We start from the raw sequence: 20,594 nt of genomic DNA on the forward strand, positions 1-20,594 counted from the left end.
TCTCTCCTGATTTCTCCTAAAGTGCTAATCCAAAAATGCTCAAACTTTTTCCAAAAAGCTTGAAAATTAGCAGAAACTGTTCTGACTTCTAATGAAGTGATGGGTTGTACATAATAGAAATTTTGGTTTGTCACATAAGTAAATAACCATACTTATAAATGTTGTGTATAAGTAAATAACGATACTTATATTGTATCTTGCACTAGAATTTACTATTCGATGTTATAGTGAGTCCTTATAATCGAGCTATTGACTGTAATGCTGCACGCCACGACGCTTCTTCGGACATCGTGAAATGTTAAGACAATTGTCATCCCAAAGTTTTCGGTCTAGCTGTAGCTAGTAGCTTAGGTGTGGATTGTCAACTGTGACAACCCGAAATTTCCATTATGTACAATCTATATCACTTCAATAGAAGTTATAGTGGTCACTGTTAATTTTCAGACTTTTTCACATAAGTTTGAGTAATTCAGGGTTTACACTTCAGGAAATATCAGGAGAGTGGGTGCACTAGGGTTTTGTGCAACACTATTATTCCAACACTCTATTATATTAGAGATCATTTCTGGAATAAAAATATTTTCTGCCAAAAATATCTCAGGACTATAAATAGATTTCTGAACCAAATTCATTCATTATTCACATTTCCGACTAGAGAAAAGCCATTTTCTCTCTGACGGATCTTCGGGTTTTTATCCCAAATTGTGAGTACCCTTTTCTAGTAGTGTTAGAATGCTTATTATGTGTTTATAACATGATTTAGAAGGCTAAATCACTAGATCTAGGAGTTTACTCCCCAAGGTGTTCTTGGGCGGTAAACTCCCGAAACGAAGCCAAAACCGACCCTTGTGTTATACAACTGCTTTAGACTATTATGTATGTGTGTTAGGGACAAGAAAACATCCATAAATCCACCCAAGTTTGGGAGTTTACGGCCCAAGAATATCATAGGCCGTAAACTCCATTTTCAAACCTCAAAATGGTGTTTTAAGGCCACTAAATCATTAAGGCTTTTATCTAGACTAGATCCCATTTAATCTAAAGCCTTAAACACATCAAAGAACACCAACAAATGAGAGTTTACGGCCCAAGTGTATCTTAGGCCGTAAACTCCATTGAAATGGACAAAAGGGGTGTTTTCATGACACCTAAAGCCCTAGACCTTTACAAGAAATTGTTACCCACTTAATGGAGGGACCAAACCACATCAAAATCACTTAACAAAGTGAGTTTACGGCCAAGACATGATTCTTGGGCCGTAAACTCCTAAAAAGGGCACCAAGGTGTGCCTAATGCCTTCATATGCTAGGAATAAAAGTCTAGAACATATACCACAAGTGCAAGAGGCTTGAAAGCAACAAAAACAACACCCCAAGGGAGTTTACGGCCGTAAACTCCAAGGGGAATGGCCTTGAGGCCGTAAACTCCTATTTGGAGTATTTCTAGACCTTAAACCCTTCCAAGGACTTAGCCACCAAGTTAGAATAATTCTAGAAAGCATTTTGGACTTCAAAACACACCAAACACACATGTTTGGGAGTTTACGGGCGTAAACTCAAGAGTTTACAACCGTAAACTCCATGTGTGATGGTTTATGGGGAGTAAACTCACATGTAGGGTCCTTTGGAACCCTAAACACAAATACCTTGTCCCACAATAGCTTAGATGCAATCCTTAAGGCTTAAAACACTTATATAAAGTGTTTATTATGTCTAGGATGTCTTAACATTATCAATTAGTCATTTGAGTCTAATTGAGTGCATATATGTGTGATTATATGTTCATTAGGATCGTAGTGTGTGCACAAGTCCTCGCTTGACACCTAGCCATCCTATATCGTTCAGTTCATTCCAATCACCAACTACAGGTGAGTTCATACCCCTTAATCAATGATTTAAATGATTTTAAATGCTTTAATGGGGGGGGGGAATACAAGTAGAAAACATTCTGTTATTAAATCAATCTTATGTATTTTATAACTGTGTTTTCACTCAGTAGATTTCACATATTTCAAAAGGTGTCACATGAAATGGTTTTCTATCTTAAAATACTTTGATAACAAAAGTATTAGTTTTGAAATGTTTAATGACATCAAGTCACTCTAAATTATTGTTCAAAACTCCTAGATATCTTACAAAACCATTAGTTTACCTTCTTGAATAAAACTATACTTATGTGCATATGTTCATTTATATGTTAGAGATTATAGTTTTCATCCTTCGTTCAGTTTCCCGCACCCTGGTGTATCGAGGGTGCATAAATCTACTTGAACAACCACATACTTTCCAGTTAATTATCATAGGGATAGTTAGAAGAAACAAAACATTATTCCACTTACAAGGAATCACACAAGAGTCAGTTCATTCATGAGTCCACGCCAGTACATTACCTGATACATGAGTACAATTACAGTTGATTACATGATACCTGAGTACGTTTACATATACTTACTTGATACATGATTACGCTTACATGAACACATTACATGAATACCATACAGGAACACTGTTACTTAGGTGCATTATCCTGTATTTACTTACCTGGATACTTGTACTTAGAACTACGAGGATGATTTATTAGTATTTACTGTGTAAATTATCTTTCCTACCCTAGTTCAATGGGATAATTCGGCGGGACTTACCATTCCGAATCCCGCTGATTAGCACCAGTGGTCGATGAACATCTATGGATGTCTAAGGTTGTTACTTACTTAGTAGTCAAAGACGGGACTAACCATCCCTCTGTCCACTGTTGCAACAGTGGATGAGATGTGAATCTTCGGAGGATCATTAGGTTGACGATCTGTATTAAGAGATCGATACGGGGACTAACCCTCCCTCCACCCTGCTGCCGCTACAGAGAATGAGGGGACACTCTTCGGATGTTCCATAGGGTCTATCTTTCGCTTCAGCGATGTCGTGTTTTTCCTGGTAACCCAAGACAATAACACTTACATGATTATATTTTCTTGTTTACTTTATTTTGTGATACTTTCACATAAACGAGGAGTTAGACTAAGTACTCAAGTACTAGTCAATAGAAAGGAAAATCTATCATATTACTTACAAAACATTCGGGTCTTGGTAGAAGACTACACTTCATACTGATAGAACATTCGGGTCTTGGTAGAAGACTACATAGTCATAACAAAACATTCGGGTCTTGGTAGAAGACTACACTTCATACTTATAGAAAATAAGGGTTTTTCTAGGGTTTTTCATACTTACATCAACATCTTCACTTAAAGGTTTACATGGCCTTCAGGATAGATTTTCATAAACATGACAATGACATTTAAATACTTATGAATTCACCAGCTTTAAAGCTGATACTCTCTTTCAAAATAACTCTTATTCTCAGGTCATCAGTAGACAGGTACGGAGGCCAGGTTTTGAGAAGACGGAGCAGACAAGTCTCGTCTTTTATTTTGATTGTATATTTTTGGTGTCTTACTACAATGAAAGAACACACATGTATTAAACTTTACTTATAATGCAATGGATGATGTTGATGCTTGTTTATTATATTACACTGTTGTGATACTGTACATGACGTCCTTCACCCCTGAACGTTTCCGCCGTTCATGGTTTTGGGGTGTGACAGATTGGTATCAGAGCATTGTTTATAGTGAATTAAGTATATCAACCCATAAAAGATATACTAACTATAAATACATGGGATTAAAACACTCTGTCTCAGAGTTATACGTTTAAATAATAAAATATTTAAGTAAGTATACGTGCCTGCATTCATACTAAAATCAGTGTCACAACGACAAGAACAAAAGTATTACGATTTTTGAATATCACAAGTAAGCCTGGGGATATATGGTCAGTCTTGGGAATGGCATAGCCTGATCAACTATGCTGGTCCGAGGAGTGACTAGAATATGCCCAAGAATGGTTGTGACATGGCAACAAGTCTAAAAACTTACCAACACAACCATAAAGAAACTCACCATGGCGATCCGTACTTCCCGAACGAAGGCAATGCTGGTTGGCTAGAGGCAGAACCAGAAGATGATCACCCAATCCCTTTGGATGATCACCATGCTGAAGGTTTTTCTGATAGTTCTGACTCGGAGCCAGAAGTCAACAATCTACCCCCAGGTGCTCAAAACCCAAACCTGAACCCCCACCCTGTGTTTCAAGGACCCACTCCTCTGTGGGCCACTAACTTGATTACATGGAGTCATGAACAGGGTCAGCCCATTCCCTACAATGGAGACCGAAGTTTCTACAACCTCACTGAAGGAGGTTCTGCTGATAGAGTCCTACCAATTATGGTGCGTAGGATTAAAATGGCTGGTTTTCACCATGGCGATCCGTACTTCCCGAACCAAGGCAATGCTGGTTGGCTAGAGGCAGAACCAGAAGATGATCACTATGCTGAAGGTTTTTCTGATAGTTCTGACTCGGAGCCAGAAGTCAACAACCTACCCCCAGGTGCTCAAAACCCAAACCTGAACCCCCGCCCTGTGTTTCAAGGACCCACTCCTCTGTGGGCCACTAACTTGATTACATGGAGTCATGAACAGGGTTAGCCCATTCCCTACAATGGAGACCGAAGTTTCTACAACCTCACTGAAGGAGGTTCTGCTGATAGAGTCCTACCAATTATGGTGCGTAGGATTAAAATGGCTAGTTTTCACCATGGCGATCCGTACTTCCCGAAACAAGGCAATGCTGGTTGGCTAGAGGCAGAACCAGAAGATGATCACCATGCTGAAGGTTTTTCTGATAGTTCTGACTCGGAGCCAGAAGTCAAGAACCTACCCCCAGGTGCTCAAAACCCAAACCTGAACCCCCGCCCTGTGTTTCAAGGACCCACTCCTCTGTGGGCCACTAACTTGATTACATGGAGTCATGAACAGGGTCAGCCCATTCCCTACAATGGAGACCGAAGTTTCTACAACCTCACTGAAGGAGGTTCTGCTGATAGAGTCCTACCAATTATGGTGCGTAGGATTTCTCGGAACTCGATAATAGCTCAGGCGACTATTAATCAAGTCTTGGAAGTTGACGCCAACTCTGGTGTTAACACTGTCCACATTCGCCAACTAGAGTCTGCTCATGAAAGGACTCTAGTCCGCAATGCAAATCTGCAGAGAGAACTTGCTGAAACCCAAGCGGAAGTTAGAGAACTTCGAGCTCAGCAAGCAAGGACGAACAGGCGTATAAGGGACATTGAACGTCTACTGTCGGGATCGAGGACTCATGCTAGCAGTTCTCGTCGCCGATAGAATCTCGACGACTCATCTTTCGGATATAACCTAGTTTATGTAAAACTTTGGTCTAATTTCCTATCTGTATAAATCTTAGACCTGTTAGGTCTTGATCTAGTCTTAATTCTGTCAAAATTTTTCATCTTGGTTGATGTAAGGCCTACTTCTAGGCCATTTTTCCCGAACTTGTTACATCTGTAATTCCAATATTATTGACGAATATCTAATCTAATGGAAATTATTATCCAAATGCTATCTTCTTCATTTAGTGATACTATTCTTTCTGTTGTTGGGCTATGGAGATTTAGTCCATGAGACACATTCATTAATCATTTATTCTTATCCATGTCGTCATCTTTTAAACGTATAGTTAAAGATGCCGCCACGCAGAAGTACAAGACGTAACCCAAACAACGAAGCACCAATACCACCACCTCCACCACCACCTGTACCCCTTCAACCACCAAATCCTTTCGATACCACTATGTTCCAGGCAGCTTTCACAGCAGCAGTTGCAGCTGCTGTGTCAGCAATCAACGCTCCTGCCCCTAGTGGATCAGGAACAGGTGCACCACCCTCGAACCACGGTGAAAGCCATGGACACCCTCGGGAATGCACTTACAAGGACTTCACTAACGCCAAAACCCGCAGCTTCAATGGAACTGGGGGTGTTATGGTGTTGAGACAATGGATTGAGAAGATGGAATCTGTCTTCGAGATCTGCGGATGCCAAGAAGGCAACAAGGTCAAGTTCGCAGCTTGTACCTTCTCTGACAGAGCACTAACGTGGTGGAACAGCCATGTTAACTATCTGACTTTGGTGGTGGCGTATTCCATCAGCTGGGAAAACTTGAAAGACATGCTGATGAAAGAATACTGTCCTCGAGGCGAAGTTAAAAAACTCGAGCAGGAATTCTGGGGTCTACAAATGATTGGGTCCGACATCACGACCTACACAAATAGGTTCTGTGATCTAGCAAACTTATGCCCTGACATGGTTGCTCTCCAGAGCAAAAAGATAGAGAGGTATATCTGGGGACTGTCACCCCAGATCCAGTCAAGTGTGATAGCTTCTAGGCCTATTACTTTTGATAGCGCCAAGGAGCTAGCACAATCTCTCATCGATCACCGGAAACCTCAGAACGCAACAATCCCTACACCTGTACCACAAAAGTCCAACCCCGACCACAACAGGAAGGGGTGGAATAAGAGGAAAAGAGGGGCTTCGCAAGGGTCCTCCAAGAAACAACAACTTGTGGTGATCAATGCTGCCACAGTTACTCCTATTGTCCCTGCGAACCTCTTACCAGCAAGAACATATGCTGGAACTCTCCCGAAGTGCACCAAGTGCAACTTCCACCACCACGGACCTTGCAAAGAGATGCAGTGCTCTAACTGCAACAGGAAGGGACACACAGTCCGTTTCTGCAAGACTCCAACAACTCAAGCTGCCCAGGTTCCTAACGCCGGCATGGGCCAAGCTTGCTACGGTTGTGGCGAAGTGGGCCACTACAAGAGGAACTGCCCTAAAGCAGGGATGGCTGGAGGAGTGGGAAGAGTTATGGCTCTAGGCCACGAGGAAGCGGTAGCTGATCCTACGATAGTTACTGGTACGTTCCTCCTCGATAACTCATATGCTTGCATACTTTTCGATAGTGGAGACGAGAAAAGTTTTGTAAGTCACAAATTTGCACACCTGCTTAAACAAAAACCACATGCATTAGATAGTTCGTTCACGGTAGAAATGGCTAACGGGAAAACAGAGAGTACAAACTGCATATACGTAGGTTGTACCTTAACTTTAGATGGCCATACTTTCAAGATAGATCTCATGCCAGTCCCAATTAAATGTTTCGACGTTATCATCGGTATGGATTGGTTGAGTCTTCTTCGTGCCGACATTATGTGCTTCGAAAAGGCAGTTCGTCTTAACCTTCCTAACAACGAAACCTTAGTTATCTAGGACGACAAACCTAGTACGAGTCTTCGCATCATTTCGTGCATTCAAGCCCAGAAGTGCTTACGGAAGGAGTACCATGCATTTCTTGCACACGTCGTCGATACTAGTCAAGAACTGAAAGACATCCAGAAAATCCAAGAAGTACGCGACTTTCCCGACATATTCCCAGAAGAACTTCCCGGTTTACCACCACAACGCCAAGTCGAGTTCAGAATCGACTTAGTGCCAGGGGCTACCCCCGTAGCCAAATCTCCTTATCGTCTGGCACCGGCTGAAATGCAGGAACTTTCCAGTCAACTTAACGAACTTCTCAAGAAGGGATTCATTCGACCAAGCTTCTCACCATAGGGAGCACCGGTCTTGTTCGTCAAGAAGAAGGATGGATCGTTTCGCATGTGCATCGACTATAGAGAACTCAACAAACTTACCATTAAAAATCGTTATCCCTTGCCCTGCATTGACGATTTGTTTGATCAACTTCAAGGAGCCAACTACTTCTCGAAGATAGATCTGCGATCCGGATACCACCAGTTACGAGTGTTAGAGGAGGATGTTCCCAAGACAGCCTTCCGAACTCGTTATAGGCACTACGAGTTTCTAGTGATGCCATTCGGATTAACTAACGCGCCCACAGTATTCATGGATCTGATGAATAGGGTGTGTCATCCTTACTTGGATCAGTTTGTCACCGTCTTCATTGATGACATACTCATCTACTCTCGAAGTAAGGAGGAACATAGTCAACATCTCCGTAAAATCTTAGAAACATTACGATCGGAGAAGCTCTACGTGAAGTTCTCCAAGTGCGAATTTTGGATTCGGCGAGTCAAATTTTTGGGCCATGTGGTTAGCGAAGAAGGTATACACGTGGACCCTTCCAAAATTAAGGCCATCGAGAACTGGTCAGCACCAAAGACACCTACTGAAATTCGTCAATTTCTAGGTCTAGCTGGCTACTATCGCAGGTTCATCCAGAACTTCTCCCGCATAGCGAAACCTCTTACAACCCTGACCCAGAAAGGCGTGGCCTTTGACTGGGAAGAGAAACAGGAAAGAGCGTTCCAAACGCTCAAACGAGCCTTGTGCACCGCCCCGATACTATCCCTTCCCGAAGGGATAGAAGACTTCATTTTCTATTGCGATGCATCCAATCAAGGACTCGGATGTGTTCTGATGCAGCGAGGTAAAGTCATCGCCTATGCCTCGAGACAGCTGAAGACACATGAGGTTAACTACACAACCCACGATCTTGAACTAGGAGCAGTTGTATTTGCTCTGAAGATCTGGCGACATTACCTATAAGGTACAAAAAGCACGATCTTTATAGACCATAAGAGTCTACAACACATTTTCGACCAGAAAGAGCTCAACATGAGACAACGACGATGGGTCGAGCTACTTAGTGATTACGAATGCGAAATTCGTTATCATCCGGGTAAAGCCAATGTAGTAGCCGACGCCCTAAGTCGGAAAGAATATACTGGTCGTAGAGTCAAGTCTTTGACTCTAACTATCCATTCACACTTGTCCACACAAATAAAGGAGGCTCAGCTCGACGCTTTGAAACCTGAAAACGTGGCGGGTGAATCCCTTAGAGAGATGGATAAGAACTTGGAAGTCAAGGGTGGCGGAGCCTTATACCTCATGGATCGGATCTGGACACCGAAACACGGTGGCTTCAGAGACTTGGTCATGACCAAAGCTCACAACACTCGTTATTCCGTCCACCCGAGTTCAGATAAGATGTATCTGGATCTTAAAAAGTTATACTGGTGGCGTAACATGAAAGCAGATATTGCTACCTTCGTGAGTAAATGCCTTACTTGCGCAAAGGTCAAGGTCGAATACCAGAAACCCTCCGGTCTTCTACAACAACTGGAGATACCAGAATGGAAGTGGGAGTGGATCACTATGGACTTCATAACCAAGTTGCCCAAGACGACGGGTGGACTTGATTCCATATGGGTCATCGTCGATAGACTGACTAAGTCTGCACACTTCCTACCGATCAAAGAAACAGACAAGATGGAGAAACTTACCAGAACATACATTAGGGAGATTGTAAGGCTGCACGGTGTTCCTTTATCTATCATCTTAGACCGAGATAGTAGATTCACTTCGAGGTTCTGGCAGTCATTACAAAGTTCCCTAGGAACTAGGCTGGATATGAGTACAGCCTACCATCCACAGACCGACGGGCAAAGTGAGAGAACTATCCAAACCTTAGAAGATATGTTGCGTGCCTGTGTGATTGACTTTGGAAAAGCTTGGGATATCCATTTACCCCTTGTTGAATTTTCCTACAACAACAGTTATCATACGAGCATAAAGGCAGCTCCATTCGAGGCCCTCTATGGCCGAAAGTGCAGATCCCCTCTGTGCTGGTGGGCAACCGAGTCCTACTGAAGGTCTCACCCTGGAAGGGCTTGATACGCTTTGGAAAGCGTGGGAAGCTCAATCCAAGATACATAGGGCCTTTCGAGATTCTCACAAGAATCGGCCCTGTGGCTTACAAGCTCAATCTACCGAAAGAACTCAGTAACGTACATCCTACCTTCCACGTGTCAAACTTGAAAAAGTGTCTATCCGACGAGACTCTTGTTATTCCACTCGACGAGATCGAGATCAACGAGAGCCTCAACTTTGTGGAGGAACCAGTAGAGATCATGGACCGAGAGGTCAAGCAAACAAAGCAGAGCCGTATCCCGATAGTGAAGGTGCGCTGGAACGCAAAGCGTGGACCGGAATTCACTTGGGAACGTGAGGATCAGATGAAACTGAAATACCCTCACCTTTTTGCTTAGTTATTTGTAATTTCTTACTTGCTTAAATTCTAATTTCGGGACGAAATTCCTTCTAACGGCGGGGATGATGTGACAACCCGAAATTTCCATTCTGTACAATCTATATCACTTCAATAGAAGTTATAGTGGTCACTGTTAATTTTCAGACTTTTTCACATAAGTTTGAGTAATTCAGGGTTTACACTTCAGGAAATATCAGGAGAGTGGGTGCACTAGGGTTTTGTGCAACACTATTATTCCAACACTCTATTATATTAGAGATCATTTCTGGAATAAAAATATTTTCTGCCAAAAATATCTCAGGACTATAAATAGATTTCTGAACCAAATTCATTCATTATTCACATTTCCGACTAGAGAAAAGCCATTTTCTCTCTGACGGATCTTCGGGTTTTTATCCCAAATTGTGAGTACCCTTTTCTAGTAGTGTTAGAATGCTTATTATGTGTTTATAACATGATTTAGAAGGCTAAATCACTAGATCTAGGAGTTTACTCCCCAAGGTGTTCTTGGGCGGTAAACTCCCGAAACGAAGCCAAAACCGACCCTTGTGTTATACAACTGCTTTAGACTATTATGTATGTGTGTTAGGGACAAGAAAACATCCATAAATCCACCCAAGTTTGGGAGTTTACGGCCCAAGAATATCATAGGCCGTAAACTCCATTTTCAAACCTCAAAATGGTGTTTTAAGGCCACTAAATCATTAAGGCTTTTATCTAGACTAGATCCCATTTAATCTAAAGCCTTAAACACATCAAAGAACACCAACAAATGAGAGTTTACGGCCCAAGTGTATCTTAGGCCGTAAACTCCATTGAAATGGACAAAATGGGTGTTTTCATGACACCTAAAGCCCTAGACCTTTACAAGAAATTGTTACCCACTTAATGGAGGGACCAAACCACATCAAAATCACTTAACAAAGTGAGTTTACGGCCAAGACATGATTCTTGGGCCGTAAACTCCTAAAAAGGGCACCAAGGTGTGCCTAATGCCTTCATATGCTAGGAATAAAAGTCTAGAACATATACCACAAGTGCAAGAGGCTTGAAAGCAACAAAAACAACACCCCAAGGGAGTTTACGGCCGTAAACTCCAAGGGGAATGGCCTTGAGGCCGTAAACTCCTATTTGGAGTATTTCTAGACCTTAAACCCTTCCAAGGACTTAGCCACCAAGTTAGAATAATTCTAGAAAGCATTTTGGACTTCAAAACACACCAAACACACATGTTTGGGAGTTTACGGGCGTAAACTCAAGAGTTTACAACCGTAAACTCCATGTGTGATGGTTTATGGGGAGTAAACTCACATGTAGGGTCCTTTGGAACCCTAAACACAAATACCTTGTCCCACAATAGCTTAGATGCAATCCTTAAGGCTTAAAACACTTATATAAAGTGTTTATTATGTCTAGGATGTCTTAACATTATCAATTAGTCATTTGAGTCTAATTGAGTGCATATATGTGTGATTATATGTTCATTAGGATCGTAGTGTGTGCACAAGTCCTCGCTTGACACCTAGCCATCCTATATCGTTCAGTTCATTCCAATCACCAACTACAGGTGAGTTCATACCCCTTAATCAATGATTTAAATGATTTTAAATGCTTTAATTGGGGGGGGGGGGGAATACAAGTAGAAAACATTCTGTTATTAAATCAATCTTATGTATTTTATAACTGTGTTTTCACTCAGTAGATTTCACATATTTCAAAAGGTGTCACATGAAATGGTTTTCTATCTTAAAATACTTTGATAACAAAAGTATTAGTTTTGAAATGTTTAATGACATCAAGTCACTCTAAATTATTGTTCAAAACTCCTAGATATCTTACAAAACCATTAGTTTACCTTCTTGAATAAAACTATACTTATGTGCATATGTTCATTTATATGTTAGAGATTATAGTTTTCATCCTTCGTTCAGTTTCCCGCACCCTGGTGTATCGAGGGTGCATAAATCTACTTGAACAACCACATACTTTCCAGTTAATTATCATAGGGATAGTTAGAAGAAACAAAACATTATTCCACTTACAAGGAATCACACAAGAGTCAGTTCATTCATGAGTCCACGCCAGTACATTACCTGATACATGAGTACAATTACAGTTGATTACATGATACCTGAGTACGTTTACATATACTTACTTGATACATGATTACGCTTACATGAACACATTACATGAATACCATACAGGAACACTGTTACTTAGGTGCATTATCCTGTATTTACTTACCTGGATACTTGTACTTAGAACTACGAGGATGATTTATTAGTATTTACTGTGTAAATTATCTTTCCTACCCTAGTTCAATGGGATAATTCGGCGGGACTTACCATTCCGAATCCCGCTGATTAGCACCAGTGGTCGATGAACATCTATGGATGTCTAAGGTTGTTACTTACTTAGTAGTCAAAGACGGGACTAACCATCCCTCTGTCCACTGTTGCAACAGTGGATGAGATGTGAATCTTCGGAGGATCATTAGGTTGACGATCTGTATTAAGAGATCGATACGGGGACTAACCCTCCCTCCACCCTGCTGCCGCTACAGAGAATGAGGGGACACTCTTCGGATGTTCCATAGGGTCTATCTTTCGCTTCAGCGATGTCGTGTTTTTCCTGGTAACCCAAGACAATAACACTTACATGATTATATTTTCTTGTTTACTTTATTTTGTGATACTTTCACATAAACGAGGAGTTAGACTAAGTACTCAAGTACTAGTCAATAGAAAGGAAAATCTATCATATTACTTACAAAACATTCGGGTCTTGGTAGAAGACTACACTTCATACTGATAGAACATTCGGGTCTTGGTAGAAGACTACATAGTCATAACAAAACATTCGGGTCTTGGTAGAAGACTACACTTCATACTTATAGAAAATAAGGGTTTTTCTAGGGTTTTTCATACTTACATCAACATCTTCACTTAAAGGTTTACATGGCCTTCAGGATAGATTTTCATAAACATGACAATGACACTTAAATACTTATGAATTCACCAGCTTTAAAGCTGATACTCTCTTTCAAAATAACTCTTATTCTCAGGTCATCAGTAGACAGGTACGGAGGCCAGGTTTTGAGAAGACAGAGCAGACAAGTCTCGTCTTTTATTTTGATTGTATATTTTTGGTGTCTTACTAAAATGAAAGAACACACATGTATTAAACTTTACTTATAATGCAATGGATGATGTTGATGCTTGTTTATTATATTACACTGTTGTGATACTGTACATGACGTCCTTCACCCCTGAACGTTTCCGCCGTTCGTGGTTTTGGGGTGTGACATCAACCTCATATAGATCTATACACAATTGTCCCGCTCATTTAAGATTTAATGATTATAAGGTCGGGACTTAGCGTAAATGGTTGAAGAAATGTCTCACATAACCCGTCGAAAATATGTTATTTTAGGTTGTAACTGAAATCGAAGATTTCCCATGTTCGAAGTGTTGTTCTACATGTATGTTGGTTACCCGCTGTGTAATAGTAATACCCAATGGATAAAGGTATTATCCAAGGGGTAATGATTTTATCCAATGTGTAAATATAAAGTTTTAATCTTGCAAAACTAGACTTTTGGTAAAAATGTTAGTTTGTGTTCATCCAGTGTGTAATAATATTATCCACCTTACAAAAGCTCCAATATGAGAAACTTGTGCATATGAAACAATAAGAATTGTGTGCTTTCTTTGAAAACATGAATATATGTATATATCTTCATAAAAAGAACATAAAAATGCATGAAATAGTATTACCCAAAGGTTAAAAGTTTTATCCAACATATATTAGATTTAGGACCTTTGTGTAAAGTTATTGTCCAAAATGTATTTTGTTTGCATGACATGTAACCTCCCCCGAAAGTGTAAAATGAGTGAAAACTAGTAGAAATATGAACTCACCTTTTATGCTTTCCCTAGAAGATGACAATAAATGGTGAGAAAGATGATGTGGGAATCAAGCTTTGGGAGATAACATCTTCTTGAACTTCAAGATCTTGCCTAGGGTTTTTGATTCAAGATTATGAGTAAAAATAACCAAAAGATGATGATGGATGGTGGTAAATCTCGAAAATTAGGAGGAAAACACTTACCAAAAGTCTTGAAAAAAGCTTGGAAACAACTTGGGTGTTCTTGGAATCACTAGAGAGTGTGTAAGAGAGTTTGAAGATGGAGAGAGGGTGGGGAAAAGGCCTCTTGGCTGAGTTTTATAAAGAGGAGAGGGGAGGATGGTGGTGGCTGCATGAGGAAGTAGCAACACTCTTTCTTTTGAATATAAAATTCTAGGGTTAAGACTTTTAGATTATTATATTCCAAGTAGGATTTACTTTGAATTATAATATATAAAGTAAGATTTCTTTTGATTATAATATATAAAGTAAGATTTCTCTTGATTATAATATATATATTTTTTGATTATAATATATAAAATAAGATTTTTTTTATTATAATAAAAGAGGATATGATTATGTTGTGATAAGATGGATATGTTGGGAGAGAGAGATCATAATTTGTCTCATATTGGTTTTTATAAAAATCTTCATCTATTTTATAAAACTTGTCGCTTTTATAAAAATGTAGTAACAAAATGTTGTGTAATTAAGTAAATTATAAGGTATATCAACTAATAAAAATAATGTTATTTGCTATTATAAATCATAATATTAAAACCTTATAATTTAAGTATTTTTTCTCAATCAGCTTATATAAAATATGAGCACTAAAATGCGATCCCTTTCGTTTTCTCAATGTTTGCCCCTTTTTCTGGGAAAGCAACCGTAGTATGAAGTTACATACTAGGTCACATTACGTTCCATGTTTCTATAGATTTGTGATCACATATACATGTTACTAATATTATTTATACCGAAATAATATTTGTGTGTTTGACCCAGTTTCAAGCTACTAACATGCTACTTATATGTAATTAAAACGTTTACTTGATAATTGATTCGAAATACCATATGTAATATTATAATACCCAATAATACATTAGGAAAGTTATGAAAATTACATTTCACCCATTTAACCTAATTTACGCTCAGTTGACTTTTGTTGACCAAAATTTGACGGATGTCACAAGATGTTTGTTTATTATTGTACTACACTAATTTTGTAATAAATACAATATTATGATTTTTGGATTATTGGATTAGAACCTGTAAGGTTTGAGAATGGTTGAGAGTTGTGGGAAACTGATATAATTGAATATTATATCAGGTTATTGTTATGTGGAGTAACGAATTGGTTGAGTTGCATTATGAATGAGTTATGTAGATTATATAATTAATCTAGTTGAATAATGGAATGTTTGTATATCCGTTTATGGATATGTGAAATGGAGAATTAATATAGTGAAGTATTATTGTGGATTGCATACAAGTAGTTTGGTTAATAACTATTAATTGGTATTAGAGAATACTTCCATTATATTATATATGAAATTGTACGTCCGTTGTACAATGGGATATTGATGTACCGTTAGTGTATAAGTATGTGTTAGACTAAGGTAGTGATATGCAATAAGACAGAGTAGTGAGGTCGTATAACTTTGATGGAATCATGGCAAGAATAGTATTATATTGTGAGTCCATATGTTTCAAATGTATAGTAGATGGGTGACTGCAATACCATTATTAGAGAAATTCAAGTCAATGGCAAACTTGGTGTGAGTAACGCTATACTTGAGGATTGCTCATAATGAAATAATGGTATGTTCTGTGCTGTAATTACCATCGTGTGTGAATTGGTTATTAGTGGTATGCTTAGTGTTGTAATTACTACTATATGATCTTTGATGAAAGTATGGATTATAATGGTATGCTTGGTGCTGGAAATACCACTAGAAATGAATATTATTAGTCATGATAGTCTTAGTGACTATGATATCATAGACTAATATTAGTGGTGGTCTTGGTGACCGTAACACCACTGTATCAACAATTGTTATTTGTAGTGGTCTTAGTTACCGTAACACCATGGGGTTGTGAGAATGTTTGAATGCTTGTATGTCAATATTATATTATGATAATAACATTGGTGGTTGTAATATTATCATTTGGAGAATTGTAAATATATAGTAACCTTGATGATTGAAATACTATATTTACGAAAGAATATGTTGTTGTGAAAGTTTAAATGGCTTTAATGTCAGGGAGAGAAATATTGATTAGAAGAATTGTAAATTATTAATTATTAGTAGGGAGAGGTTGAGTGTAATTGATGATGACTTGCTTGACTGTAAGTCCAGTATAAATGATAAATGGCAGACTTGGTGTCAGAAATGTTGTATTGAGTATTGAATGATTGGAAGGCATTTAATATACGATTGAGAATGTGATGATATATATATTTAGTTGTATAACTAATTTTTGTTGTGTTATGCAGGTTGCTCACTAAGCTCTTTGTAGTTTATCTATTTGTTGTTGTCTTTTAGGTTCAAATAGATGTGTAGAAGGAAGTGGAGTTAGTAGCGTCCAACTTAGGATTCTTACACTAGATTCTTGTTAGATTCTTTTAATAACTACTTGTACCGATTTGCGATACGATTGTAAACCGAATGTAATGATTCATGTTTTATAAAAAATCTGGGTGTACTTTGTGTTAAAATTTTGGGCGTTACACCACCCACACTGCACTAAACCGCATAACGCAACTTAGAACCTTCGCGACGCAGCTTGCAGTTTCCGTAAATCTAAAACCGAACATGTGGTGCAGTTTTGACTCTAAACCATACCAAAATGCACCGTACACACCCCTAGATTTTTATGTACCAATGATTTTGTTGCATAGATGCTAGTTTATCCCAAATAGTTCTATTCTAGATGATGTATTGTTGATATATGAAACAAAAAAACAGTAATGATATTTTGATTTTTGTTTATTTGTGGACATGTATTGTTGTCATTTTATAATATTTTTATCACAATTTTGTAGAGAAAAGATTGGTTGAAAATAAACTTTTGTTGTTACTTTATGTAAAAATTAAATTTAACTTAAAATGAATTGTTACGTGCATATTCAAAATTGAAAAAGAAAATTATAATTAAAAATTGGTTTAGCCATTTCATTCAAAGAATTAGACGTAACCAGTGACATATCACTTTTGAAGATTAAAAGCAATCATCATTTTGAAGAGTAAGGGCATTTTGGTCGATTCAATGTTATGGATATTATTCCTTATTTGGTGGTGGCATGAAACGCATTACCATACATTATTTTTATTTTTTATATTTTTTGTTTCGTATATCAATCAATAACTAATTATATTTGATAAAGTTATTTAGATATATTTTATTTATTAATAAATAACCTTTTCATATTAAGTTTCAAAGCAACTTTTAAATAAAGAGTAAATTACAAAAAGCATTTATATCATGACATCTTTATATTAATAAATTGTACTCGTAAATGCTCATATACATGGTATTTTATATTAGAAAAAAGAATTCGTTGGTCAAAGTCCAGAAAAAAAATGTGATGACATATCATTTTATAAATAGTTATTTTTATAAAATTTTATTATTATTTTAAATAGATGAAACTAATTTTTTTATACAATTTTATGAATGTTAGTTTCCCCGGTTAACACCGTTGGTATATATATGATTTGTGAGGGAGGAAAATTGACTAGGGTTTCTTCTCTTCCAGCGTAGGTTCAAAGCTCAACAATTCGTTTTCGTTTCTTCCTTCCATTAAAATCAATCCAATTCCATGGGTTCTGCTTGCAAGGTACTTACTAATCTTCTTCGTTATCACGTCTGTTAATTCGGTATCCTTGATTTTCTGAATACTTGCTTTTAATCGGTTGATTTCCCCAACGAACAGTTCCTCTTCTATAGGATACGAATTCTGAATTTTCGATTTCATCTAAACGAACCAATTGGTAATCAGGATAGATACTAGAAGAGTTGCACTTTTTCACCCTGCAGTTTTTCCTAATTCTCTGATAAATCATGAATCATCAACATAAATTTGCACTGTTTTGCCAATACGTAAATGAATTTGTAAGTGGTGGCTCATGTAGTTAAACATTTTAGCTGTAATCGAATTCATTAGGTCTCAACTCTCAATGAGTTTTGGCTCTATGAAAGACGATTTGATAGCGTAGGGAGGATTTTTATTGGTCAAAAGAGAGGAAAACTACAGAAATGATTGACAGCATGTAGCTCTTGGATGAAAGGATATTTGAAGTACGTAGGTTGAAAACACAAAGAAGTTCCTCTAAACTAGTCATCATACTCATACGAAGGTTCTCATGGTAGTGAAATCCCCTGTTTTACATCCAACCAAGTTCAAAAGCCAATCATCATTGCATGAATGATGCTAAAGACTATCCCTCATTTGATGGTGAAATGGAATTTAAATTGAATTCTCTCAGAGTTTACAAAATTCTTTGACTTTAGGCTTTCGACAATCCATCCTAAAACCCTTGGAATCCAATTCGCAACAATTCCTCCTGTTAGAAATACTTAACACTTGACAAAGTTCCATTCTTTGGGATTCCAAATCCTTCAAAGTCCAATTCCTTCTAAAATATTCTGCAAACAAAACGACCCATCGTAGAATACCCCTGTTATGCAATAAGTTTCAGATTCTATAAATCCATGGATAGTAAAGCCTTTGAGGAAAATACATAACTAGATTAAACCAAGAACCACTAGTAAATAAGTCAAAGTTCTTGTACATAAGTACATGGAAACATCATTATACTTTCTCACTTACATAGAAAAATATTTATCAGCTCAAAGTTATAACTATTTCATCATAATTGTCTAACTTTTAATCATATTTTCTTAACATAGAGAATGAATAATAATAATATGTCAAATGAACTTGTATTCATTTGTCAATTGTTCCATCTTTTGTCCTTCTCTCCCAAATTGATCATTCATTTGTCAATTTGATAAAAGTTAATGGATAAGAATGTGTAACTGATATGATTATGAAAGTGTACGTATATGATTCATAAATCAATTTGTTCAAAAGACGTGAATGCCCTTTGGTGTTAATAGGATGAGAGGGAAGAAGTGATTCAGGCATGGTATATGGATGATAGCAATGAAGACCAAAGGCTTCCCCATCATAGGGACCCAAAGGAATTTGTGTCTCTAGAAAAACTTGCAGGTAATTTTTTTTAAAATTATATAAACTACTTTTTTGTATAAATTCTTGGAAGTGTAGAATCATTATAAATAAATTAGTTTGTGAATGACACAGAACTTGGGATACTTAGTTGGCGTTTGGATGCTGATAACTATGAAACTGATGAAGCATTGAAGAAAATCCGTGAATCACGTGGATACTCATATGTGGTTTGTGTTAAATTAATTCATCTTTCTTAAATCTTGCACAATAAATGGAATCGGATAATATTTGCATAAAAAATTCATATGAAAATTGAATCTAATATCAAACCATACATTGAATTTACTATTTACATATAATAATAATAATATAATTTCAGGATTTCTGTGACATTCGGCCAGAAAAGCTTCCAAATTATGAAGAAAAGATCAAAAGCTTTTTTGAAGAGCATCTTCATACTGATGAGGAGATCCGCTATTGTGTTGCTGGAAGTGGTAATTACTAATTACTAATTATTTTATTTTTGTGTTCTATTTATTTATTTTTTAAATTGTTGTTGTTTTTGAAGGGTACTTTGATGTGAGAGATAAAAATGATGCTTGGATACGTGTCTGGGTGAAGAAAGGAGGCATGATTGTGTTGCCAGCTGGCATTTATCATCGCTTCACACTTGATTCAGATAACTACATCAAGGTAAAATAAAAAAAAAATTCATTAATTATTAAAATTATGATTATTTATTTATTTTATGAGTAATTGTCGTTTTATTTTGTTTGCATGGCAGGCGATGCGGCTTTTTGTTGGTGACCCAATTTGGACTCCATTTAATCGACCACATGATGACTTGCCAGCAAGGTATCTATTTTATTTTATTTTTATTTATTTTCAAAAACATTCTATCTAAGTTTTGTTAATTTTTTTAAATGAAAATGATGCAGGAAAGAGTATCTTGAAACTTTTGTGGAGAAAGGGGACACTGTTGATGCAGCTGCTTGAGAGTTGAGAAATAATATTTGTTGCAATTATTATATTATAATAAAATACTTAATAATTAAAATTAATAAGCAGCAGTGACTTGCTATGCTGATGTATCTTTCTATCTCAATATCAACAACCGATGTATGTATATGTACTACATTAACTTTGTGCCTAAATCATATATATGCATATGGTATTATGGTTACGTTTGTCTATAATTACTTACATATGATATATGGGTACAACAACTTTAATGCCATTCTGTAAAGAAATATTTTCATATTAGTTTGGTTTAGTTTAACTATTTATTTAAGACCAAATTACACAAATGGTCCTTTAGGTTTTCCGTTTTTCCTTGAAATGGTCTTTACGAAACTTTTTTCCCTAAGATGGTCCCTAAGGAGCAAACATTGCTCATAAAAGGCCCCTATGATTAACTTTGTTAAAAGGTTCTGTTAAATGACAAAATTACCCTTTGTTTTATGCACATAAATGGTCTCTCTTTGAAATAACCCATATCAA

General features: G+C 37.4%; 1 protein-coding gene across 1 annotated transcript; it reads left to right on the plus strand.

The window, feature by feature from the left end:
• The first annotated feature begins 17,591 nt into the window (after window positions 1-17,591).
• LOC145102445 (acireductone dioxygenase 3) lies at window positions 17,592-20,277 on the plus strand. Its single transcript, XM_079039845.1, has 7 exons — window positions 17,592-17,738; window positions 19,022-19,133; window positions 19,227-19,321; window positions 19,474-19,588; window positions 19,663-19,787; window positions 19,879-19,949; window positions 20,033-20,277. The coding sequence occupies exons 1-7, from the start codon at window positions 17,721-17,723 to the stop codon at window positions 20,088-20,090; spliced, it is 594 nt and encodes a 197-aa protein (XP_078895971.1). The 5' UTR covers window positions 17,592-17,720; the 3' UTR covers window positions 20,091-20,277.
• Window positions 20,278-20,594: the final 317 nt, after the last annotated feature.

The sequence above is a fragment of the Lactuca serriola genome, chromosome 1 (genome assembly GCF_051521515.1).
Source record: "Lactuca serriola cultivar US96UC23 chromosome 1, Lser_US96UC23_V15, whole genome shotgun sequence".
In the NCBI taxonomy this organism is placed as follows: Eukaryota; Viridiplantae; Streptophyta; class Magnoliopsida; order Asterales; family Asteraceae; genus Lactuca; species Lactuca serriola.